Raw genomic sequence first — 25,846 nt, forward strand, 5'->3', positions numbered from 1 at the left:
GCCCTCAAGCCTGGAGAACCACACCAGCTCGACTTGGTGGTGGTGTGGAAATCTTAGGGCATGGCTACACTTGCAGATGTAGAGCGCTTTGAGTTAAACCAGCCTTTGTAGCGCACAGTAGGGAAAGTGCTGTAATCTGTCCACACTGACAGCTGCAAGCTCACTGGCGTGGCCACATTAGCAGATCTTGCAACGGCCACAGAGAGCAGTGCATTGTGGTAGATATCCCAGCATGCAAGTGGCTGCAATGTGCTTTTCAAATGGGGGGGTGGGGTGGAGTGTGACAGGGAGTGTGTTGTGTGTGTATATTGGGGGAGAGAGAGTGGGTTTTTGGGGGGCTGAGAGCATGTCAGCATGCTGTTTTGTAAGTTCAGACAGCAGCAGACCTCCCACTCACACACACACACACACACACACACACACACACACACACACACACACACACACACACACACACACACACACACACCATTCCACAGTAATGGCTTGCATGCCGGCTGTCAGAAACGGAGCTTTGAAAGGGCATTTCCACATTCCTACAGGAGTTCAAAACAATGACAAGATTTAAGGGGATTATGGGACGTTTCTGGAGGCCGATCAGAGCGCAGTAATGCAACACCTCGTTCACACTGACGCCCGTGCGTTGTAGCCAAGACGCAGCAAACGTTATTCCTCTCGCTGAGGTGGAGTACCAGGAGCGCTCTAGCTGTGGAGTCAGAGCGCTCTACGTGCCTTGCCAGTGTGGACGGGGAGTGAGCTAGTGCGCATGGGGCTTCTTTATTGCGCTGTAACTCGCAAGTGTAGCCAAGCCCTTAGATTCTCCCAAGTATGGTTTTCCTAGGCTTCAGTCATAATACAGATGCCATGTGACTATACATTTAAAAGTCTGATTCTCCCCCGTCCCACACCCCAACCACGCATCCATACAGTAAATGTGGCTTCTGTTGATCCAGCTGTTGGAGGAAATGGCCATCATATTATTTTCCCCAGCTGACAAGTTACACCGCAGAAGTTACTGTTGCCTTCATAAGGTTTAGAAATTCTGCTTTCCATGCTGCCTGGCCATCATGTCTCAACCCTGAACTAATGCCCCTCTCCCCAACTCCCCTGAGAGGCCATTCTTCATGGCTCTTAGTCTGCCAGTCTGAGATTGTGTGCAAAGACTTTTTGTATGGACACCTATCCACTGGAACTAGATTGAGAGCTCCAATTTATTTATCCTACATAAATGAAAAGCTGTCTGATTGTGATTACTTTCAATCAGAACCAACCTCATTCTGTATAAACCTGTAGTCTACAGGAGCCACATAAGGCACAATATCCCATTACTAACTTCTTGAGCCAACCAATCCCACACAGGTGAAGGGATTCTAAAGCCTGGAGAAAAAATTGCAGGACAAAAATGTGCCCTTATTTGGGCTGATACAGTTGTACAAATGAATACTTGTTCTGGGTCAAGAACAAAAAGTCTCATATGCAGTGAATCCTAAGTAATACAAACCCAGCATTCCTCCTATGCACCATTCCTTGAATATAGTTACCGTTAATGATACTGCTGCTCATGTGCTATAGTTACAGGTGGGTCATTTGGTGATTGTGCTCCTTGTTTTATAGGGTTTGCATTTGGATGTAAAGTTACTGTATATGCCTGCCTATTTCCTTGCATCTTATTCTAGCCTCTCTCCTATCTTTTTCTACAACACAGACTTAAGTTTTACATATTTAGCTCCTAAGAAAGCTTGGCCATTTAACATTAAAGTGTTACTAAAGATGAATGGTAGTGTTTTAAATCCACTTTGTAGTGGTGTAAATGATAGCACAAGATGCAAGGCAATGGAGAAACAGGCATCATGCTTCTTATAGACAAGGATTCTTGTACTCTATGGTAAACTCACATTAATTCTGTAGCAAAGACCCCTTTTATTGCTGTATTATATTGCAACAGACTAGGAACTGTGGCAGCTTTATTTAAAATAAAAAAGGAGGTGCTGTAAAGTTAAATAAGAAAATGAATAATAAAATCAGTACAATAGACCTTGTGGTGCTCATTTTGATATTAAATCCAATGTAGTTTTTGCTGTTTGCACCATTGTTTTAAATATGCTACAGATTTTTGTGCAGACAATGCATAATTACATCTTAAAAGTTGCTAGAATAGAAGATGAAAGTTTTGGCACATGAGAAAGTGTCCACTTGGCACCTAGGAAGCTGTTGAAGGGGGTCTTGAATTGTAGAATAATCACACTAGCTGGATTTTTGTGCTAAAATGATCAGCAATGTCAACATTAACTGTTTCACATAAATTGTCATCTTTAAATTTCAGTGTTAACTCCATTAAGATGAATGAAGTGGTTCAGACTTCTGTTTAAGCTATTTCAGGCTGTCTACAAACTCAGGAAGACAACATTATGTTGGTTTACATTTGGTAGGCTTTGTTTTTCGTTGCTACCATAAGAACTAGAATTGTAAATTTTTAAAAAGTTAAGAATCTAGAGTGTACTTCCATGCCTGGATTCGGCATTAGATTCTGCATACTCTGAGCCCTGTCCATAGATAATGGCCAAGGCGGATTTAAATATGAGTTCATACTGGAGTAGAACTGTAATACCGTTAAACACATTTCATCTGTTTGCTCAGTTTAACTGGTAGCAGTCTTGTTACTACTTAAGTTTCTCTCTTTGCTCCTGCCTCAACCCTGTTCCCTCCCTGCACTCCATTGTGACACATCACATGTAACTTATTCACTTGGCCAAGATTTACAAAAGTGCCTAGTGATTTTTGGGTGCCTCAATTTTGGTGTTCCCAACGTGAGGCAGTTTAAAGGGGCCTGATTTTCAGGAAGTGCTGAGCATCCAAAATCACTGACTTTTGAAAATCCTGACCTGAAGATGAGTTTATCGTATGGCCATTTCCATTTTAATGTATTTTTAAATATAAGTGTACATCCACCCTTATGGGGTTGTTCTCCTTGATAAGAATCTCTTCTAAGCAGTTCGTGAGAAAGATGCGATAGTTGCTTTGCTCAGAAAGGATTAATTAGGAAATTGTATACGAGGCACCTCCCCTTTTTTGGATTTCTAGAAGTTACAGTGGTTCACTTCCCTTTACCAGAGGATTGTTTACATAGAGTAACAGTACACGGTACGCCAAATGGTTCTTATGTCCTATTTACCTGTACCTTGGGTATCCTGATACATTAAAAACCAAAGGCCACATCTCCAGCATCCTAGAAGTGCATATATGATGCTATAACCCTATATCCTCAATTGTGTTCTAGTAAGGACTGAGTAAAAACTGAGCAAGGATTTCAGGATTTGGCCAATTCTGCTTCTGAAATCCTTGCTTTCAGGTCTTGGCTGCGATTAATGTTTGTTAATTATGGGAATGGACTCATTAATTAGACATTTTGTTTTTCATCAGATTGAGGGCACAGTTTGAGACTTCTTTTACAAGGCAAGATAATGTGTAAAGCATTCAGAAGCAGAGATTAGCTAAGGCAAGACTTAAATTTGGGAAATGGCTTCTCTTTTGGGGGGGGGAGGAGATCTTTATGGATAAATCCTAGCCTCACTTTACATGTTTCATTTCCCCCTTCCCTCCAGTATTGATACTCGAGAAGGTGGAAAATGGAGACCTGAGCAACAAGATATTGAAGATCACGGATTTCGGCTTGGCCAGAGAATGGCATAAAACCACCAAAATGAGTGCAGCTGGAACATATGCCTGGATGGCTCCTGAGGTCATCCGCTCCTCCATGTTCTCCAAAGGCAGCGATGTGTGGAGGTATTGATTTGGCACTGAGTACTTGGATACTAAACATTTAAGTGCTGGGGACTGCCAGACAACCTACTGTATGCTTAATACAGTACCAATCCTGGTTAATCAAATCCCCAAACTCCTGTTTTACTAAAGCTCTGTGTCCCCTAGCTTTCCATCCTGCTGTATCATCACCCTCCTTTGGGGGTTAGGAATCCAGAACACGGGCTGTTGCTTTATGGGTTCGGACGTGTGCTTTTCCAGTCTCCATTACCCTCACTCCTCTGCTGTACATAAAACAAAATCTGTGCACTTACTTAACAATTCTCTTTTGAATAAGACACAAAATCAAGGTCCTATCCACTTGTGATTATTAAAGAGTTAATTTTTGCAAGTGTAAGGGATTCAGCTGATGTTCTGGCAGTATTCCAGCTCTAGTATTACATTCTGTCTATCTAAACTGCAGGGGGAGTTTTACCTGGACATGATATTCCTTACTTTCATTCCTAAATCTTGTGCAGTGGCACAGAATTTCCCCAGGAGTAAAAAAGCTCAGTGTAGACAAGACCTTAATGAATGTGTATAGCATGTTGAGAACCTATAATATCTATGCACAGTATTATAATCCTCCTGTGAGCCTCTCTCCTCATTTTCCTTGTTTCACATCAATCAACTACAAAGTCCGTCTTCTGGCTACCAGCCTTCTCACAGAGAACAGAATGAATCTCCCTTTGGAGCCATCTGTGGTGTTCTTTAGTTGGAGAGGTTCGCTGGTGAGAGAGCCACGATGTTCTGCTTCTCCACAGGCCTGAAATATTTGTTGCTTCTGTGGTATTCTTAGTCCTGGCAACAAGATACTGGCACTTGTAGGATCACAGTTGAGGTGTGTTGAACAGAGCACGGTCCAGTTGGGCATTGGGCTCTGGCCACCTGGTGTCTGAGATACACGTATAGAGGAGCAAATGCCACCCAGGCAATATTATCATTTGAGAGCATTAGCCTCTTCACAAACAGACACAATTAAAGACTCCTACTCCTACCTAAGCATGCTGTTCAAATCCTTGACAGGATAGACTTTTTTTTATCCTATTAGACATGTCTCTCCCCCACACCACTCTCCTGGCTAATCACTGCCAGATTGGAATTTGACTGATAAGCGTCCATACAATTAATCTCTATAAGAACAACAAAATTAGCTGTCTCCCTTCCTGAGGTATGCAAACTTTTATCCCAACACCTTTCCTAAAAAGTCTCTTAATTTATTGGAAGAGCTCCTGTCTGAATGAGGGTCCTAGCCTTTTGACAGAGGTCTTATCCAGCTCATCTCCTTGATGCACAAATGCACAGGTAGCTGTTGGAGAAGATGCTTATTATAGGCCACAGCAATGTTCTGAGGAATGATTTCTGCCACCAGTGCCCTAGTTAGGCTTGCTGGTAAACAATATTTTGCACTTACCTAGCATGCATGCCTTACTATTATCACTTATTTTTTTATGTTGCAGTAGCACCTAAGGGCCCCAGTCATAGACAATGCTGTACAAACATATGACAAACAGTCCCTCCATCTGAGGCTCTCAATGTACTTTATAGACACGTAATTCTTACAACAGCCCTGTCAGGTAAAATAGGTATTTATTTCCACTTTGCAAAGGGTGAAAATGAAGCGCAGAGATTGCAACTTGTACATAGTCATACAGTAAGTAGATATCAGCTGGGTACTGTAACTACTTAATTGTGATTCCTATCTGTTGTTTGCCACCCACCAAACATCACTGCTCATACCTTTTTATTTGTAGGTGTGGTTTCTGCTGGTATCTATAATAGCACCTTTCATCCATGGATGTAGCTCACCTGGAAAGGGGCATGCCCAGCAAACTACTTCCGTATTCAAATGTTGTTTTATAGGACATTACCCCTATTTATTCCTTGGTGCATTTTCCTTTCTCCCAGATTCTGGAATGCTCAGCTGTTTTTTAGAAACATCCAAAAATGGGTGTTTGGGGGAAGGGAGGAATCTCAAAGTAAACACTTCCCCAGAGAGCCATTTTATTAATGAGGAGAAATGCAAGTCCAGCAGGTCATATAGGGGTATAGCAAGGTTTTTTCCATTTTCTCATGGAAATTTCTAACCGCTGCGTGTACTTCACTTTGATACATTTACACTTTTTACAATAAATTTTTTCTTTATCCGTGTCAGTGATATTACCATAATGCAGGAAGTGATGCCACAATATCACCTAGCCTCTTTAATTAAATATGTACAAGATGCATGTCTGGCACTTCTCAGACCAGTTATCTGCCCAGAATTTTAAATTTTCACCTGTGGGAATAGAGTATTGGAATCATTTAGACGTGTCTGACTAGCAGCTGGAGATGATTCAGAGGCTGGGTATTGGATATAGAGGCTTATACTTTAGAATGCTAATTTGAATCCAGCCAAGTCTGTTGTGACTGAAACAGACTATGCAGCAATCTAGGTGAAATGAGTCGGTGGTGGCAGTTCCTATCCCAATGGATAGGTACTTATCACATGACCACTGTCCACCCACTATCTCAGAATCACTAACTATCCTCTTTGCTTGCAGTCTTAGGGCATGGGTACACTTGCAGATGTAGAGCACTTTGAGTTAAAACAGGCTTCGTAGCACGCAGTAGGGAAAGCGCTGTAATCTGTCCACACTGACAGCTGCAAGCTCACATGCGTGGCCACATTTGCGGCACTTGCAGCGGCATTGGGAGTGATGCATTATGGGCAGCTATCCCAGCATACAAGTGACTGCAACGTGCTTTTAAAATGGGGAGGGATGGGGTGGAGTGTGACAGGGAGTGTGTTGTGTGTATGTGGGGGGAGAGAGAGTGGGTTTTTGGGGGGCTGAGAGCATGTCAACATGCTGTCTTGTAAGTTCAGACAGCAGCAGACCTCCCCTTCCCCCACACCTCTCTCTCTCTCTCTCTCACACAGCATTCCACAGTAACGGCTTGCATGCCGGCTGTCAGAAATGGAGCTTTGAAAGGGCATTTCCGCATTCCTACTGGAGTTCAAAACAATGACAAGAGTGGCCACTTGATTTAAGGGGATTATGGGATGTTTCTGGAGGCCGATCAGAGCGCAGTAATGCAACACCTCGTTCACACTGACACCCGTGCGTTGTAGCCAAGGCGCAGCAAACGTTATTCCTCTCGCCGAGGTGGAGTACCAGGAGCGCTCTAGCTGCGGAGTCAGAGCGCTCTACGTGCCTTGCCAGAATGTGGATGGGGAGTGAGCTAGTGCGCCCGGGGCTCCTTTATTGCGCTGTAACTCGCAAGTGTAGCCAAGCCCTTAGCAGAAAAGCCAAGAAGTCAGTAGTGAAGTTAAACTTCCCTTTCAGCTTCAGTGGTGGTCCCTCCAGGTCAGGGTTGAGTAGGGTGGGGTGGGGGAAGCTAGCACTGCATGCTATACCTGTTCCAAGGATAAACAGTCTCCCATGCTCTCATAGATTCATAGATTCATAGATTCTAGGACTGGAAGGGACCTCGAGAGGTCATCGAGTCCAGTCCCCTGCCCGCATGGCAGGACCAAATACTGTCTAGACCATCCCTGATAGACATTTATCTAACCTAGTCTTAAATATCTCCAGAGATGGAGATTCCACAACCTCCCTAGGCAATTTATTCCAGTGTTTAACCACCCTGACAGTTAGGAACTTTTTCCTAATGTCCAACCTAGACCTCCCTTGCTGCAGTTTAAGCCCATTGCTTCTTGTTCTATCCTTAGAGGCTAAGGTGAACAAATTTTCTCCCTCCTCCTTATGACACCCTTTTAGATACCTGAAAACTGCTATCATGTCCCCTCTCAGTCTTCTCTTCTCCAAACTAAACAAACCCAATTCTTTCAGCCTTCCTTCATAGGTCATGTTCTCAAGACCTTTAATCATTCTTGTTGCTCTTCTCTGGACTCTTTCCAATTTCTCCACATCTTTCTTGAAATGCGGTGCCCAGAACTGGACACAATACTCCAGCTGAGGCCTAACCAGAGCAGAGTAGAGCGGAAGAATGACTCTCAGTCCAGTACTATTTGTCAGCACTAAATTATAATCAGGATTTTTTTAAAATGAAGTGAGATTTCATTCTTGATAGAAAGTGTCTGTTTTCCCAGTGGGTTTTACATTGGGAAGGTGAAGGAACTGGGCTGGGGGGGTTCCATCCTTTGGATCCCCTGTCTGACTTTGCTATCACTTGTTGGGAGGGGGTGAAATTCCTTTTAAGTGCAGACTCTTGGGGGAGGCAGAGAAGGAAAATAGGGCACTACTGACATTTAAAAATAAAAAACAGAGAGGAAATTAAGACCTTTGAATAAGTTCAGAGACATCAGGGAAGGTGGCAATATCACATAGCCCCTCCGACTCCCTGAAAATCCACTGAGTAGGATTGAACCTGATGTTAAATGGCTTAAAGGATTACTGGATTACTAGGGGATGATTAATTATTCATATGAACGTTGGTTCACTTGAGTGTACAGTCAGTATTATGTGGTTCCTGTTGTAATTAAAGTCCAAACAACACTTCAGAATGCTGTAAAAAGATCTGGGCCTCATCTCCTTCTCTATCTCCTTAATGGGGATAGAGAGTCTCTCCTGCTGCTTTTCCTTTCAGTGTGTTAACCTCTTCCACCCTCTGGTTTCTGTTTTATGACCACCAACCTTCTGCTTAAGAGGGGCTGAAAGACACTGTGTTCAATATCTATCAATATCGCTTCTTAATTAGTTGGAAAAGTGCAGCCTTCCCTTACCATTTGGGGCTGAGAACGTTGTCTCCAGAGAATTCTGAGCACCCTACAGAAGAGATGGTGACCGGATTGGGAGCAGGAATCAAAATCATGTCTCCTGCAAGCATTTAAATTCAGCATGGGATTGCTGGAATCCCATATTTGCCCATCCCCCTCTGCTTTTTGAAATTTCCCTCAGAGGGAGTATCATGTTCGTAACACTTGCCCAGCAGCACTGATAGGAGCAGCAGCTGTAGAGTGAGACTGTTGAGGGACCTGGTAAATTTCACTCTGGTGCTACTCCTGGATGAGGAATACCGATGTGCAGAGTAGCATGTGTGATCTGTTGCTGGAGCTGCTCCTTCAGGGAAACGAGAGACAGACTACTTGTTAGTATTAAGAGGCTCAACGGGACATTGTCAATCTCCTTAAACCTCTGCATCTGTCTCATAAAACTGAATGACATGACAGAGCAGTGTATGGTATATTGGGTTGGTATTGCCTTCTACTGTATTATGTCACATCAGTTGCTAAATAAAAAACAGGACATGATTCATATTCCAACTTCACATCACTTAAAAATTTCCCTTATGGCTTAAATCGGATTTGGTGCTTCCTTCCCTTCTTTTGTGTTGCTGTCAGCGCTAAATGGCTGCCCTCTTTCATTCCAGAGATATTTCAGTAGTAGATGAAGTAATAGCTAGAATTTGAAAAGTGCTGTGGGATGCTTCTGAATGAATGCTAAATAAACAGTAAATTGTGAATGGTACATCAGTTCATGTACAGTAGGACCTAGTTGTATCACATGCTCTCTAGTGTCAATAGTGGAGCACAAACCAATTCTGAGAGTCAGTATGTCCAGTACAGACACATCTACCTGGTTCAAGACACTTCAGGTTATTCCAAACGTGGTGCCTGCTTGCCTGGGGATATGGTCTGGGATGGTGTTTCACTGCCAAGCCTTTCCTTAACCACAGCATGGGGAAAAACCTCTAAAAGCTGAACTTCCATAAATAAAGTTGCTGCATCAAACACTGGTTAGCTGATATGTCACCACTGCTGGCAGAAGTGCCTCTTGTGGGAGTACTCTTTCTTGTGATAACATCATAGATGATGGTTAATGTTCAAAACCCAGTACAGCTGTTGGTAAGTCAGATTTTTCAGAGTGATGAGGTCCACTCACTACAGTGGTGCCTCCTGCTGACCATCATGGGGATTAGTTCTGCCAGGCAGTGCGCCCTCTCCAGGTGATGCCTCTCCCATCATCTTCTCTGCCTGCAAACCTGCCTCAGTCCAAGTCCTCTTCATGACTCGGCCCTCTGGCCGAGTCACCATCTGTATTTCCCACTTCCAGGATGGGTACTACTGTTCAGTAGTCAAGCCATTTCCCCAGTGGTGAATGGGGGGACCTGGACCCATCCAATAATCTGGGTCCTGATGCAAGGACCCTGCAGATAGCAGCCTCCTGCTGTCTCCTTAACTTCCTTCAATGGTGCTTCGATTCACTGGGCCACTTCCCGGTGGCTCCAGCACCTTCTTTTCCCTCTTCTCAGGGCATTCAGCCAGCAAGTCCCAGCAACCAGCCAGAAGAAGCTCCTTGTTCCCCTGGTCCCTGCCAGCAACTGTTCTGTCCAAGGTGCTACCTTTGCTGCAGCCTGCACAGTTCTCACTCCTTAGGCTCCCCTCAGCAACTCGCTCTCCTCCGCCCTGTATTCTTTTGATACTAGCTCTCTGGGCCCTGATTGGCTGCTCCATGCAGCTTCCCTAGCCTGCTAGGAGGACTCACCTCCCCTGCTCCTTTCTGGGAGGGGGTGTGGCAGGCCCCCAAGGCCTCCATTAACCCCTTCCACTTGGGTGTGTGATGAACACTCCATCGCACCCCTACAGACCTGCCAAGTCTATTTTTTCCCCTTTCCACTGCCATATTGCCCTTTCTGCTACTAGCCCTGCTTTACCCCCCCGCCCCCGATACCTGTCTCAAGGTTCATTGCAGAGGGATTTAATAGGAAATCAGAAAATCATTTGTATTTAGCAACAACAAAACAGGCAGGACACTATAGTGTTTTTAAAGTCCTCATCTTCTGTTTCCCTAATTTCTCTCATAAATGATCCAGATGTAGATTACCCAGACTCTCACAAGACTTAATTCGAAGCAAATATTTTTCTCCCCTTTTCTGAAAAACACCTCACATTTCTGAGCTATCCACATTGCACTCTGAAATTTGTTAGGCTGACTACTAGGGACTATGCTAGAATTTTTGTCAGAAAGCAAACACTCCTTAGAAGGAATAAATCGTAATTTATTACCGGGGGGGGGAGAATAACTCAGTGGTTTGAGCATTGGCCTGCTAAACCCAGGGTTGTGAGTTCAATCCTTGAGGGGGCCATTTAGGGTTCTGGGGCAAAAATCTCTCTGGGGCTTTGAGCAGGGGGTTGGACCAGATGACCTCCTGAGGTCCCTTCCAACCCTGATATTCTATGCAATGGCTTTTTTAAAATTCCAGACTCAAGTCTAAGTCCTTAAGATGTCATTACTGGTGTCTAAGAACACAGTATTGTTGAAAACTGCTTGACTTTCTGCATTTCTTATTGACATTTTCAGAGTTAATGAAATCCTTAAACTAGGGTAGTACTAATAGGCATTCCTCCTTCCCATTTCTTGGGCCTCATTGTCATGAAAAAGAGAATAGGACTAATACTTAAAGTATGGCATGTCAATGTACGTATTTATTTTTAGATTTATATATACATGACATCTAGTTAGCCCTCTGCTCCCCATAAACACAGTCCGCTCTCCACGTTGCATTTTTGTAACAGCATAACTTTAAAATGGAGTGGCATCTGGTTCTGAAGTTTTGTACCTGAGTGTATAGAGTTATATGAAAATTATGCAAAAATATAATTTGGCAGGCTTATTTACCCTCCCCCCCCACACACACAGTTAGGCTGTTGGGTGGATTGTCACTACACATCCTTCTTTAAGGTTCAGTAGCGTATTATAGGAAAGAGCTGGCATCCCTCCCACACATGCCCCAAATAATCAGTACTCAAGTATTTTGCAGGAGTGGTATAACAAAATATTTATTTCTGGAGCACCACATTTAATCATAGATCAGTCCATGTCGTTAAATTGCCACAGAAATTACTTCTACAGGCTTGTGAACCAGAATGATCAGAGAGACCACAAATCGCTCTGCCTTCAGAGCAAAAAGTAAAGCATAGTCACTTCTTGACCTAGCCATCCCAAATCAATACAAGCATATAAAAGCTATCTTTTTGGGGCATGGAGAGGTTCAGAAATCCATCAAAGTGTGATTTAGAATTGAAGGTACTTGAAAACTACAGTAATGAGCACAATGAAAATATTTGGAAGACTAAATTCTGTCTAAAGAAAAAAATTCCAGTCTCTGTTCAGATCCACATAGACTATTTTGCTACATGCTCTATTTTTAGAGAGTTTAGATGGTAGAATTAAGAAACCTTTGCACAATTTTTTTTTAAGAGTATTTACTGCTCAAAATGAAAATGGTAAGCTGTTCATTTAAAAAGAGTGAAACCCTAATTGTTGCTATATTGACTGTGCTTCTGTAACTTTGACAAATCAGGAGCCCTGTCACATCCTCAGGGAAAGGGAGTTTGCCAAAACAGGACAGCTAAATTCAGCAAGAGGGAGCTGCACAGATTAACACTGGCCAAACATCCCACAAAAGCAGGTGGTCTGTGTACAGACGTACTAGTCCATTTAATTTTTGTTTGTTTGTAAATGTCGTATTTATTTAGTATCCTTTATATGTGAGGCAGTCTTGATAAATAAGAGAGTCTTGTGCCCTGTTTTTGCTTGAGGTTTATTAACGTGTTTGTTATAGCCGAACACACACTTTCTGTCTCTCTCCCAATAGTTATGGTGTGCTGCTTTGGGAACTGCTAACTGGGGAGGTACCATTCCGAGGAATTGATGGTCTAGCAGTAGCATACGGAGTTGCCATGAATAAACTTGCCCTTCCGATCCCATCCACATGCCCAGAACCTTTTGCCAAACTCATGGAAGGTAAGAGCCAATTGTAGTGGGAGAGAGAGTGTTTATATATTTTTCTTGAGTGCTTTCCATGAGTGCCTGTTTTTGTAGGTTTCAGTAGCTCAGACCACAGAATTAGATGGTTTTACTCAGTGGACCATGTTATTACAGAAGCCACACTAAGTCTGCGATGACAGTTACTGTATCATAAGACCTCTAGGCTGCAGAAATAAAAGCCTTTGTGAAGAGGGGAAGGGGATGTTCTTGTCATCTTGCAGTCTTGATTGTGGGTGATGAGCTTACACCAAACCCCCAGATCCAAATACCACCACATTTGGAGTATTTGAAATCTAAGTCTACTTCTGAATTTTGCAGCTTGAGCCTATTGATAGCTAATACTATTATCACTATTATATATAATCAGAATGGTCTAGTGCAGAGGTCTTCAATCTATGGGGTGCGCCACCTAGAGGAGTGCAGAGTAACATTTGGGGGGCACAGCTGGGGCCCTCACCAACCCCCACAGGGGGTGGGGAGGGAGTGCCTCCCTGGCCCCGCACCTGGGGATCGGCCGCAGCTGCCAGCCCCGTGCTCAAGGTTCCGGGACTCTGCGCCCAGCCGCAGCTGCAGGCCTCAGCCCCTGGCCGAGGATCCGCTCCCGACTCCAGCTGTGGCCCCAGCCTCTGTCCCCTTGCCCCTGTCTGTGTCCCCCCTCCCGGAGCCTCAGCCCCACTACCAGCTCAGGGGGAGGGGGCACAGATGGGGCAAGGGGGGTGCGAGGTAAAAAGTTTGGGGACCACTGGTCTAGTGGATTGAACTCTTGGCTGGGGATCAGAATTCTATTCCTGCTGTGCCATTGACTTGGTGGGCCACATTAATGTATTTTGTAATCAATGGAATAGTATCTGCTTGCAGTATTGACACAATAATTGAAATGAATGCTACTTGTAGTACACTGGTGGTGAAATGGGCCTGGTATGTGACTTTTGATGAGTCACTTATCTCACAAAGGAGGGTTGTGAAGCTTAATGTGTATATAGTACTCTCAAAATGTAAAGTTCTATATAGTACTAGTGCTAAACATCATCTGTATCCCCATCAATCTGGTAATGTCATACTCAAATTTTGTGGGGGATTTAATCATGACTTTGACATGCTGAAAAGCCCCAGGTGGTTGAAGGCTTGTTTTAAAAAAAAATCAGTTTCCAGAGGTGAGTTATAGTATGAATATAGTACCAAAGGAAGGAATAGTCTTTTGTAGGGTGCAATTCAGGTGATGGCCCAGATGGGTTCTCTGGCTATTTTAACTCTGCAAATGCCCCCTGAGCCATCCACTCCAATCCAATTCTTAATTTTTATCAAAATATGTATATAGAATTCTAAAAGAATGCTTAGAACTTCTATTTTGTGCCTTTATAGCTGAGGCTCTCATAGCGCTTTACAGCCATTAAAGAATTAAACCTCACAACCCTCCTGTGAGTCTGGTAGTATTACCTCCACTTTACAGATGGGGAAAACGGAGACATAGAGAGGTGAAGTGACTTGTTAAGTGTCACCCAATGAGTTAGTGGCAGGGCTGGAAATAAACCCAGCTTATCTGACTCCCCCTGCTAGTGGGTTAGACTTGCCTTTGACTTAAGTAGGTGTCACTGGGAGGTTTGTCTGCTTCTGGAATACTTTTCTTTCTCTGTCCTTGGATACAGATTACAAACAGTTCAATTAAAAATCTAGAATTCTGCATAATGTTTTGCTAAAACAATGAGCCATAGGATTACAAACAATAGAATTGCAGATACAGTACATACATCTGCATTACTACAACTATGACCTTAAGTGACAGTCTGGTTACGAAATTGGGAGCAACTTGTCAGGTGGATGTGGTTACCAAGAAATTACTGTAAATGAACACTTGAAAGTATAGTAGCCACTAAGGATGGAAACAATGTAACTTGTTCACTGAGATGCCCCTGGTCAGATACACAGGACATGCTATGGGAACAGTGGGAATCAGATTGTATGCCAGTGAATTTAAGTACAGCACAAAGAATCCAGTGCAGCAAGCTCAGTCTAAAAGAGCTTATGACAACATGGAGCAGTCATAGTTTCAGTGCATTTTATACTGACAGGGTTTCTTAGGAGAAGGGAGTCAGAGTTTCTTAAAATCAAACGTGGGTATTGGTGGGGTGGAAAATATTGGAGGGTGTGAAATAAAGTTGTATGCCCTATATTTCAACCCAATACCATAGAGCAACCACCACTTCCACTTTTGAATGTTTAGCTTCATGATATCCAGGGAGAACAACTGGAAGGGAATAAGAAAACAATCACTTTCCTCCCCCTTTGTCAAAATTGTTTGTCAAAAACACCATTTCCCTTCCTGGTGAACTCTGGTTCCCCTAATGCTGATTTTGCTTTTGAATTACTGCTCTGGTGGTCTTTACTGAGATGACAAACATGAACTTGCCCTCTTCAGAGAAAAGATTCGTAAGTTACAGCTGTCCTCATTAGTGCAGATAATGGCAGCTCTATGCCTGGGAAAATAAAAGCCATGGACCACCTGCATAGTTATCAAGCTCACTCACTCATGCACTTGGCTGGGTGTAGCACTTTGTTTTACACTGGGTCATGTTTGCTTTGCCATGCTTAAAAACTGGGATAGAGGGGCAGGGATTATGCCCTTGACAATTTTTCTGTATCGCCCATCGTCACTAATTGGTCAGCAGCAGGGAGGCTATGAAGCAGTTTTGGATGTCCCTGGTTCTGCACATAGATATAAGAAGCATCTTGTGAGCCATAAAAATGTTCATTCCTGTGTTGCTTTTGGGACCCAACCAGATGCCTAAAGAACAGCATCCTGATGCACAAAATCTCAGTATCAAAATTCCCAAATGGAGAATTGCAATAATTCCAAAATAAAATAAAAAAATGCAAAATCAGAATCCTAGCAGAGTCAAAAGGGATAAGAAATAGGAGTTCAGAATAATCCCTGGTGCAACTGTGTTAAATTAATAGAATTATTGCAGGGATGAATTTGGCTCATGATGTCCTCTAATCTAAATGGCAATTTTAAAATTATAAAGCATCAGTAGAATATTAATGTTCTTAGAATGTTCTAAACTTCTTCAAAAAAGCAAGCAATATTGCACTTTCTTGCACAATTTGCACAACTTCCCTTGGCCATGTGGGAAGCCTGTGCTTCAGCCCCTCCAGGTATTAGTTAGACGGGATGGTTACATTTACACATTGGGAAGGCCCTCTGCATTACAGCATGTGTATCTGCAACTGTGGGGTTGAGGTTGTTCTACTCTGCCACCTCTGGGACTATGGTCATGTGATAGGCCTTTCCTATCTGACTTCCTGTTGGGGCTTGGCATGCAGGAGTTCTCTAGCATTAAAGGGAATAAGTGTATCACTCAGGCAGGAATCTATGAAGACTGCACTAGAAAACAATATGAAGACTGCACTAGGAGACAAAATGTAGAATGAAAAACTGACATTTGCTGAGGAAGGGGGCCTACATTTGAGGTGAGGGGATTGAATGATTGGGATTTTCCTGGTCATGAGAGTTTCAGATCATCCACTTAACATGATGGTATTTTTAAAAGCAGGAGCTTGATAATTTAAGAGTTTGGGATTTTATTATACACCATTCTCTATTTAATATCTCTGGCCCACATTGCTATAGTACCTGAGCATCTTTTATATACTGTTGCCTGTTTGGAGCAGCTAAGAATTGTACATGTTGTGGTCAGATGATGCCTTAAATTCTGTATTTTGGGAGCTTTATAATAGAATAATTTACTGCATTTTGAGTTCACTTTTTGAAACGTGGCAGCTCAAATCTGGTTTAGATTAAGTGGAAAAAGTTACTTGTTCTTTGCTCATCTAAAACAAACACATACCACACAACTGGGTGTCTGCCTGGGACTAGAATAGCAAGGTATATTGCAGATCAGAATTGAAGATATATAGGATAGGATATACCTTCACTGCAAAGTTAGCTCAGGCTCTTACTCAGTTGTTGCCCCTCACCTCCCTTTCATCCACACAATCAGCCCTCTTACCTGAGTTAAGTGGTTCTTTCTACCTCAACTAGCTGGCGTAGTTGGGAGTATGGGTTAGAGCCCAGCTTTGCTTTCACTCAGACTGATAACCTGCCCACTTTGCAGTGAGGTTGCAGGCTAAATCACAAGAGTGCTGATAGTCCTTCAAGCCTTCTCACAATTCCTTCTGTGTGCAGGAGGACAGATGAGTTCTTCTACAATTCACTGGAAAAGAATCCATAGAGTGGCTCTGCTAACTGCAGCACAAAGAGCTATGAGACATGCTCACAGAAGTCCTAGCAGCACACATGGGGGAGCACAGCACCAATGAGGACACAGTAACTTGGGTATGGCTTTGTATTGTGGCTGCTCACACCCACTCTAGGCTAACTTAAGTACCATTCACCCAAATTAATTCTCCAGTGAAGTGCAGAAGAAGCTTATACTAACCCTTGCTTCGCTATGCTCTGACAGCAAAATCAGTCTCTGCTCCATAACCAATTAGAGTTTAAAGCAAAGTATTTGGGTGAAATATTTATGCTGTGTGGTTTTTAACAAGCTTGGTAGTGTAGTTATCTATAAATTGAGTCAGTCTCTAACTATTTTATTTATTTAACATCTATATTTCAGTAGCATTTAGAAGCCACCAAATCAGGACATATTTAAAATGACAGTCCCTGCCCCAAAGAGCTTAGTCTACAAGAGAAGACATGAGGATGAGGTTGGGGGATGGGAGAGGCAGGGTAACAAAAATGCGATAGTGCACGATTCTTAGCCAGTCAGAAGGAGTAAACACAACTTGCCACCTGCTTAGTCTCTAACCTACTTATTCTGATGTTTAACAACTTGCTTGCCTTTGTCCTGTTTTAGACTGTTGGAATTCTGACCCACACTCACGACCATCTTTCGCCAATATACTAGACCAACTCACTACCATAGAGGAGTCTGGCTTCTTTGAAATGCCCAAAGATTCCTTCCACTCCTTGCAGGAAGACTGGAAGCATGAGATCCAGGAGATGTTTGATCAGCTTAGAGCCAAAGAAAAGGTAAAAAGGGAAAAACATTCCACTCTCATGTTATCTTGGACTGTGATCTTGTCTAGTTTCACAGCCTAAATAGGTATCATCTTTGTGTGTTAGTTTCTTTTACTGGCATTTTTAATATGTACATAAAGGGGTTGGAATGGGAACAAATTAGGTTGTAGTACTCTTCCATGCTGTGTCCACACCTAAACTCTGCCCGCTTGTGACATCAAAATGAGAGTCCAGTCACAAATATTGAAGATTTTCCATAATATGATAGTTCCTCTCCATTTTTCCATGTGTCACCTGGCAGTGAAATTGTTAACAATCGTGACAAATACATTATCATTAGGCTTATATGTCAACACCCAAATAATATGGAAGAGGCAGCTCACATTCTCAGAGCTGTTTTTTCGGGCTGCCTGCAAATTCAAGCAAACATCAGTATTGGTTACACAATGGTCATCTTTTCAAGGTTTTGGTCACAACCACAAGGGCTAGAGACTTACATTTTTTTAAAAAATTATATTTCAGATACTGGATCACAAGGTACATCTGCCAACCCAATTTGACTCTTTGTAGGGAATTATCTCAGCTCATCATGTACTCGGGAAGCTTTTAAAAATGTCAGTATGCCTGTATTTTTAGGGGTCTCTTGATATAATCATGCTAGTAATGGTATTGACCTCTTTCTTTCACAAATCATATGAGTTTCCCACTTGACTGATTTAGTTGATATGGCACTAAATGTTGCAGTGCTGTTCTAGGTGTCAAATACACATGTACACTTAAAATGTACTGGATTTGGGCTGCACCCTATGGCCTGCAGTGTCAGTAACCAGATTGTGACACATGGAGCCTCTAATCTCTGTCCTCCCCAGGCTCTAGACTGTAGGGATTGCCAATAGGCAAGAGCAACAGTAAAGACAAAATGGAAATAGCCTCAGAGGATGGATCAGCGAGAAGAGAAGTTCAAGTAGACAGAGGTGTTGTACCCTGATTTGCCCCCTCCCCATAGCAGGAGTTCTCCAAGTGTCTGGAACTGATGCAGGGCAAGAGGAAAAAGAAACACAGCTAGTGGCTGGCTCGCTAAAAAGCTATCTGCCTTTCCTATACTTTTCTTTATGGTCTCTGCTGCAAATAGTCACTGGAGCCACTGAAGCATCTGTCACCCAGCTACTCCCTACCCTGTTTTCTCTGTTTTCCTGGAAGACACCAGCAGGTCCCTTTGCCTTCCCTTTTCCTCCTTCCCCTTCCCCATAGTGGCATTGAGCTGTCTAGTAAGTGTAAGAGAAACACTGGGTGATTGAGTGTGGCAGCAGACTAAGTGGAGACAGCATTGGAGGATAGTAAGGACAAGGGGATGGGCAATGTCCACCACCAAAAATAAAGGCTGCTCAGTGAATGGGGGTGGAGTTCTCGTGTACTGTCAGAAAAGTGAACATAAACTGCAGCAGCTCCTTTACTGCCCTTGTAAAACATCTGCTTACTATGGTCAGTACAAGAAGAGGGGAGGAAGTCCCCATCAGTGTATTACAATGGAATGACTTAATAGGTCCACCAGTTGGGCTGGTGGATATATGCCTAACCAAGGTTAAGGGAACAATGAGCTTATCTATAATGAAATTGTCACTTAAAGGTCAATTTGCTTTAGGCTCAAATGTTAATTTAGGGGTTGAGGGAGAAAGGGCTCTTTAAAAAACACAAAACAACAAACAAGCACACACAAAAAAACCCCTTAATGTGAATAGGAATGTGTTCAGAACTTTTTTTTAAATTACATGAACTTTTTTTTTGCATATAAACACTTCCCTCTGGTGGTGGTGTCCTTTGGTACATGTGGTACAACAGCATTATGTTAGTGCTTTAGAGGCAGAAAATGAAACAGTAAACAAAACCATCAGTTATGAGAATTAAATTTTAAAATTATTTAAATGTTTAGTTTTTCTTAAATTGATAATTTTTTCAGAGCAGGAACTATCTGTTTGTACAGTGCATAGCACTGTGGGGGCCCCAATCCTGATTGGAGCTTCTGGTGCTACTATTATAGAAGTAAAAATATGAATCATCTATATTCAGAAAAGGACATTTTGAAGAATACTTACTTTGACAACTAGTGTTTGTTTTTTAAATAAAGCTTATCAAGCTTGTAGGATGGTATTACAGATAACAATGAGGTTACAAAAAAAAAAAGAAGAAAAGGAAAGAGAGAAAGAGAGAGAGAGAGAATCAGTTTAAAAATCCATACAATTTAACAGGATGCTTCCAAACCAAAAGGAATTAAACTTGAACTCTTCAACTTTTACCTCTGCAGTGAAATTGACCAACTGGAGATAATTATTCTGTGATTTTTCTGAAACCTTTTGTCCTTGTGGTGAGAAGGAAGGAATTTGATGGGGAGAGCAAAGGATTTGGAGATCTCAGGAACAATTAATTCCAGTTGATCCGTTTCATCAACAAAGGGCAAGGTGAAAAGTTAACTTTAAAGACCTCCATATTCACAGGGATGCTGCACCCTAGCATGAGTTGATAGGAATGACCTCTATATAATGAACATTTAAAAGGAAACAAATAAACCTCACTTCATCTCTCTTGATAATGTTATTGTGTAGATTTGTGTTAGAGCTCATAGACTCAGTCTTTAAGACCAGAAGAGACCATCGTGATCATTCTAGTCTGATGTCCTGCACGTCATAAGCCGCAGAACCTCACTCACCCACTCCTGCAATAAACCCATAATCTCAGATAAGTTACTGAAGTCCTCAAATAATGATTTAAAGACTTCAAGTTACAGAGAATTCACCATTTACTCTAATTCAAATAGAGAGTGACCCAAGCCCCATGCTTCAGAGAATGGCAGAGACCGTGGGGATTTTTTGCCTACCTGACCTGGGGGAAAATTCCTTCCCAACCTCAAATACGGCAGTCAGTTAGACCCTGAATGTATCAGCGAGACCCATCAACCAGATATCTGGGAAATAATTTACTGTAGTAATTCAGAGCTCTCCCTATCTATTGTCTCATCTCTGGCCATTGGAGATATTTACTTCTAGCAGTTGCAGATAGGCCACATGCCATCATAGACAATCTCATCATACCATCCCCTCCACAAACTTACTGACCTCAGTCTTGAAACCAGTTGGGTTTTTTGTCCCTGCTGGTCCCCTTGAAAGACTGTTCCAGATCTTCACTCCACTGATGATTAGAAACCTTCATCTAATTTCACGCCTGAACTTGTTGATTGCCAGTTTATATCCATTTGTTCTGGTGCTAACATTGTCCCTTAACTTCAATAACTCCTCTCTCTCTTGTGTTTATCTCTCTAATGTATCTATAGTGAGCAACTATATCTCCCCTCAGCCTTTGTTTTGTTAGGCTAAACAAACCAAGCTCCTTGAGTCTCCTCTCATAAGATAGGTTTTCCATTCCTCTGATCATCCTAGTAGCCCTTCTCTGCACCAGTTCCAGTTTGAATTCATCTGTCTCAACCATGAGAGACTAGAACTGTGCAAACAGTATTCCAGATGATGTCTCACCAGTGTTTTGTATAATGATACTATCACTTCCCTGTCCCTATTGGAAATACCTCGCCTGATGCATCCTAGGATTGCATTAGCCTTTTTCACAGCCACATCACATTGGTGACTCATAGTCATCTTGTGATCGACCAGTAGACCCAGGTCTTTCTCTTCCTCTGTCACTTCCAACTGATACATTCCCTGCTTATAGTAAAATTTCTTGCAGTTAGTCCCTAAAGGCATGCCTTTGCACTCTGCACTATTAAATTTCATCCCATTTCTATTATTCCAGTTTTCAAGGTAATCTTGTAGGATATTCCGGTCCTCCTCCACAGTGGCAGATTAGCCACTGGGCTGACAGGCCCCAGGCCCCCGGCCAATTGGGGGACTCTGGGAAAAATGCGCCCCGACCCTGCTCCCTGGCATGTTTTGGCTCATGGGGAGTGGACAGAACAGGTCAGAGCAGCTTTTCCCTGCGCTCTGGGTCTTGCCTCAGCAGCTGAACGCCATCTCCTGGGTCCTAGTGCCAGCCTGTTTCCTCTACAACCATGAGTGCCTGTTGGGAGGAGGGAGGCGTGGAGAGGAAGGGATGGGGAACAGAAGGGGATACAGGAATGGGTGGGGGAAAGCAGGAGCCCAGCATGTGGAATTAGATCTACTGCATTTCTTTCGTCTAGAAAATTGGTGATCTTCTCAAAGAAAGAGATCATGTTGGTCTGTCACAATCTACCTTTTGTAAAACAATGTTGTATTTTATCCCAGTTACCATTTACCTCTGTCCTTAACTACTTTGTTTTTAAAAATTTGTTCCAATAACTTGCATACAATTGAGGTCAAACTAATGGGCCTGTGGTTTCCTTTCTTAAAAATAGGTGCTATATTAGCAATATTCCAGGCATAGTTTACATCCCCCGAGTTTATGGATTCATTAAAAATCCTTTGCTATAGGACTGGCAATTTCATGTGCCAGTTCCGTTAATATACGTTAGAGGGATAAACACGAGAGAGAGAGGAGTTACTGAAGTTAAGGGACAATGTTAGCACCAGAACAAATGGATATAAACGGAATTCTCTTTCCTCCCTGCAGGAGCTGCGCACATGGGAGGAGGAGCTGACCCGTGCTGCACTCCAGCAGAAGAACCATGAGGAGCTGCTGCGGCGGCGGGAGCAGGAGTTGGCGGAGCGTGAGATTGACATCCTAGAAAGGGAGCTCAACATCATCATCCACCAGCTGTGCCAGGAGAAGCCTCGGGTGAAGAAGCGCATAGGCAAGTTCAAGAAGAACCGTCTTAAGTTGAAAGATGGCAATCGCATCAGCCTCCCTTCAGGTCAGTGGTGCTGTAGTGCCGGGTGGTAGAAGGGTCCTCTTGTGCCAAAGGAGTTTCTGTTAAATGTAGCTCCTTTGTGCCTGCAATCATAGAATGGCCCATTGGATGGTCACAAGATGTGCCTTAAGAAATCCCAACCTCTTTGGCATCAAGGAATTAAAGGTCAGTGGTTATAGGGAAAAACATAGGAAATGGTAACAATAGGATGCACTATGACTAACATTGTCCAAAGGGTAAGGATGTGGTTAAAGAGGATTGTTGAATGTTTGAGTGTTTATAGCACACATCACTAGTCTGCAGCTGGTATCGGGAAGTTCACTTTAAAGCAAAATATTAATTTTAACTACCAATGCAACATTTAGTTCAACAATACCCCAAATGCCCACTTTTATTGAAGGCAGTACCTGAAAATGTTGGAAGTGTCTACTCTGGGGTCGTCTTATTGTTAAATAAAGCTGATATGGGTATATTTGATATCAGAACAGCAACCATAGCCCATTGCACTGCTGGTGTGGGAAATGACCTTGGGACTTTGAGAGTCATGTTGGGTAGCTAAGGGAAGATTATGAGGACTACAGCACTCAACTTCTTAACACTACTATTTAGCACATAAATACAGAATTAAACTGCTGCTTTATTCCCTCAAGACTGGATGGAAAATGTCACTTGGTTGGTCAACAGTTGGGGAAGTGGGTGGGAGAATGAGGATGGCTGTCAATTGAGTAGTGAGTCCATTGTGATAAGAGTGAGTACTGAATGTGGAAATTGCTTGGGGAGTTCCAAACTGGCGAGAAACCGAAAGCTGCATGTGTTTGATTATATAATTCACCCAGAGTCGGCAGCCTTGTTATAGATGGTTCTTAACATGTACTGCACTGTTAACTCTGTCTCCGAAGGGAGACTGAGGGTTGGGGAGAGTGATGGTGGTAGATTATATTTTTAATAATAACCATCTTTAATAAGATGGTAAACATTTGTTTCATGAATTTTTGCTTGCCCCATAAGTCTCTTTGGGAAATGAGATGAAAAGGATTTTACCTGAAAAATTATGCAGGTACATATGGGTAGGAATGTCAGTCCCCCACTAGACACATTTATATGCGTCCTTTGCAGTTGTATGTCCAGATGCAAAGCGCTAATCTTCAGGCTGCGTTAGGTGTGTGTGCAAATTGGGGGTTTATGTGCTTGCAAAGATGCACTGAAACACTGGTGCCATTCTGCAAAGGTACTAGAAAGAATTAATAATCTTTTTTGTTGTGGTTCGTGAATGAGTATTTTAATTGTGATTTTTTTTTTTAAACAGATTTCCAGCACAAATTCACTGTACAAGCATCTCCAACCATGGACAAAAGGAAAAGCTTGATCAGTAGTTGTTCCAGTCCTCCTGCAAGTCCTACCATCATTCCCAGACTCAGGGCCATACAGTGTAAGGAGCTTGCTATAACATTGAACTTGGGAAGAATATAATATGTCTAGCAGGCGCTGCAGTGGGGTGTTGTGAGCCTTGTTTAGGAAAGGATTATAAACGTTCCTGAATTAAGCCTAACTGTGGAGAGTGAGGGTGGGGAATGTTCCTTCTCCCAGAAATTGAACTTCACTTGTTTGTGTTTCTGGGCACTTGCTGATTGATTGAAAGTATATTTCTCGGGGATACAGCCTGCTTGCTATAACTGAATGTATGGAATATATTTGCAAGTTCAGAATGTATTTTTGAGGTGGATCAGCTGGATAGGCTGAAAGAGAAGTGTGTGGCAAAGGAATGGAAATTGTTTGGTAAAAACATTTCAAGAAAAATGAAAGCAATTGGTGTGGGAATGTGGCCCTGTCATAACAAGCAGCCAGGAAGTGGAGACCTTACAGGGGCAATATGAAGGCAGTGTTGCTTAGTGATTAGTGTGGGTCTCAGCATCATGAGAGTTGGATTTCTGTTCTCTTGTTGGCAGTTTTAGAAGAGAATCCAAGGATTAAATAGGCTATGAAGGCCTCTCAAGGTGCTCTTTCCAGCTCAGAGTTGAGGCATGATGAGGGAGGATTACACAGCCATTGCCTTTGCCAAACCTCTTTTGGGTTTGTGTTCTATTCCCTACTTTGCCACTGATTTCCTGTGTGACCCCTAGGCAAGCTACTTAACCTCTGTGCCAGTTTCTCCATCTCTAAAATAAGGATTAAAACAAATTTATCTGTGTCATATGGGTGTTGTGTGGCTAAATTGTTTGATGTTGGTGAGCACTTCACACTCTTCAGGTGGTTGGTTAAGTAGTGTTAATACATTTCCTTCAGGGTCTGTAGCATTGTGCTTTGCTTCTCTTTTCACCAGTGCTGAAGAGTGCTACATTGCCACTCAAGAGGTGCAGGCAGCATTTTGTGTTTTTCCTGCCCTACGTGCCCATCCTTTCTCCTCCCCCCCCTTATTGGTTTCCATAGTGACACCTGGCGAAAGCAGCAAAGCATGGGGATGCAACTCAGTCTTACAGAAGGAGGAAGGAGAGGAGGAAGAGAAGAGAAGCCAGAAGAAGAAAGGGCGTACCTGGGGACCAAGTTCTCTTTGTCATAAGGAGTTAGCTGCAGGAGAAGATGGGTAAGAACAAATAGGACTGGGTCCGGGGGAAGTGTGAATGGCCAAAGTTTTCTGAACTTTAAAGCTGCTTATGAGCACTTGGTTCTCAGAAGGGCTGCCTGGTAAAACTCCATCTCTGTCCTGCAGATCTGCCACAATTTTCAGCTGAAATAATTATTTATCCATTGTCTCACAGACATTAGAGATAGAAGAAACAGGTAAAGTCACATCTAATCCATCCTCAGGAGGTCCAGTGCAGCGCTGTTCTTTTCAGTGTGCTTTCCAGTACTTTGTCCAGGGTAGTTTTAGTCTTTTCCTGATATTCAGTCTAAATTTTCTGTAGCTCGATATCCTCCAGCTTCTAATTATACCCCCTTTGGACTACCCTGAAATATTCTTCTCCATCCTTCATATTTACACCCTTTGAATACACATTTTCCTTCTCTTGTGTAGTAGTATTAAGCTGGGACTAGAGGAGCCAGGTAGATATTTTTTCAGCCTTTTTAAAAAGTATATGTATACTTGTAGAGATGTTGTGCCAAGTCTGCTGCTGTTGATTTCTACTCTGTGGTTCCAGTCTTACGTGAAGACTGTATACCAGGATTCAAACCTCAGCATTTTTGTGATGCTGCTTAAAAGATTAGTATTTATTTTTAATGATATGATTAAAAAATCTGAGGTGACTTGATGCCTCATAGGTTTGAAGTTTGGATATAGAGCCTTTCACCCCTAGGTTGCTAGTCTGGACGCAGCCCAGATTTGTAGTGGGGGAAAAAATCTGATAGCTGGTCAGTAGCCTATCTGAAATGAGTCTGGTGTCTGTTAGTTTGCCAAATTCCTGGAAGACAAGTGTCCATATAACA

General features: G+C 42.7%; 1 protein-coding gene across 1 annotated transcript in view; it reads left to right on the top strand.

Annotated features, from left to right (window-relative positions):
- Positions 1-25,846, top strand: part of MAP3K9 (mitogen-activated protein kinase kinase kinase 9) — a 65,719-nt gene that overhangs the window by 30,455 nt on the left and 9,418 nt on the right. Inside the window, exons 3-8 of the mRNA XM_065403250.1 lie at positions 3,603-3,783; positions 12,400-12,548; positions 17,429-17,604; positions 22,186-22,426; positions 23,730-23,852; positions 24,851-25,004. Of these exons, the coding sequence (XP_065259322.1) occupies positions 3,603-3,783; positions 12,400-12,548; positions 17,429-17,604; positions 22,186-22,426; positions 23,730-23,852; positions 24,851-25,004 (1,024 nt within the window). The remainder of the gene's footprint in view (positions 1-3,602; positions 3,784-12,399; positions 12,549-17,428; positions 17,605-22,185; positions 22,427-23,729; positions 23,853-24,850; positions 25,005-25,846) is intronic.

This window comes from Emys orbicularis, chromosome 4, assembly GCF_028017835.1.
Source record: "Emys orbicularis isolate rEmyOrb1 chromosome 4, rEmyOrb1.hap1, whole genome shotgun sequence".
Lineage (NCBI taxonomy): Eukaryota > Metazoa > Chordata > Testudines > Emydidae > Emys > Emys orbicularis.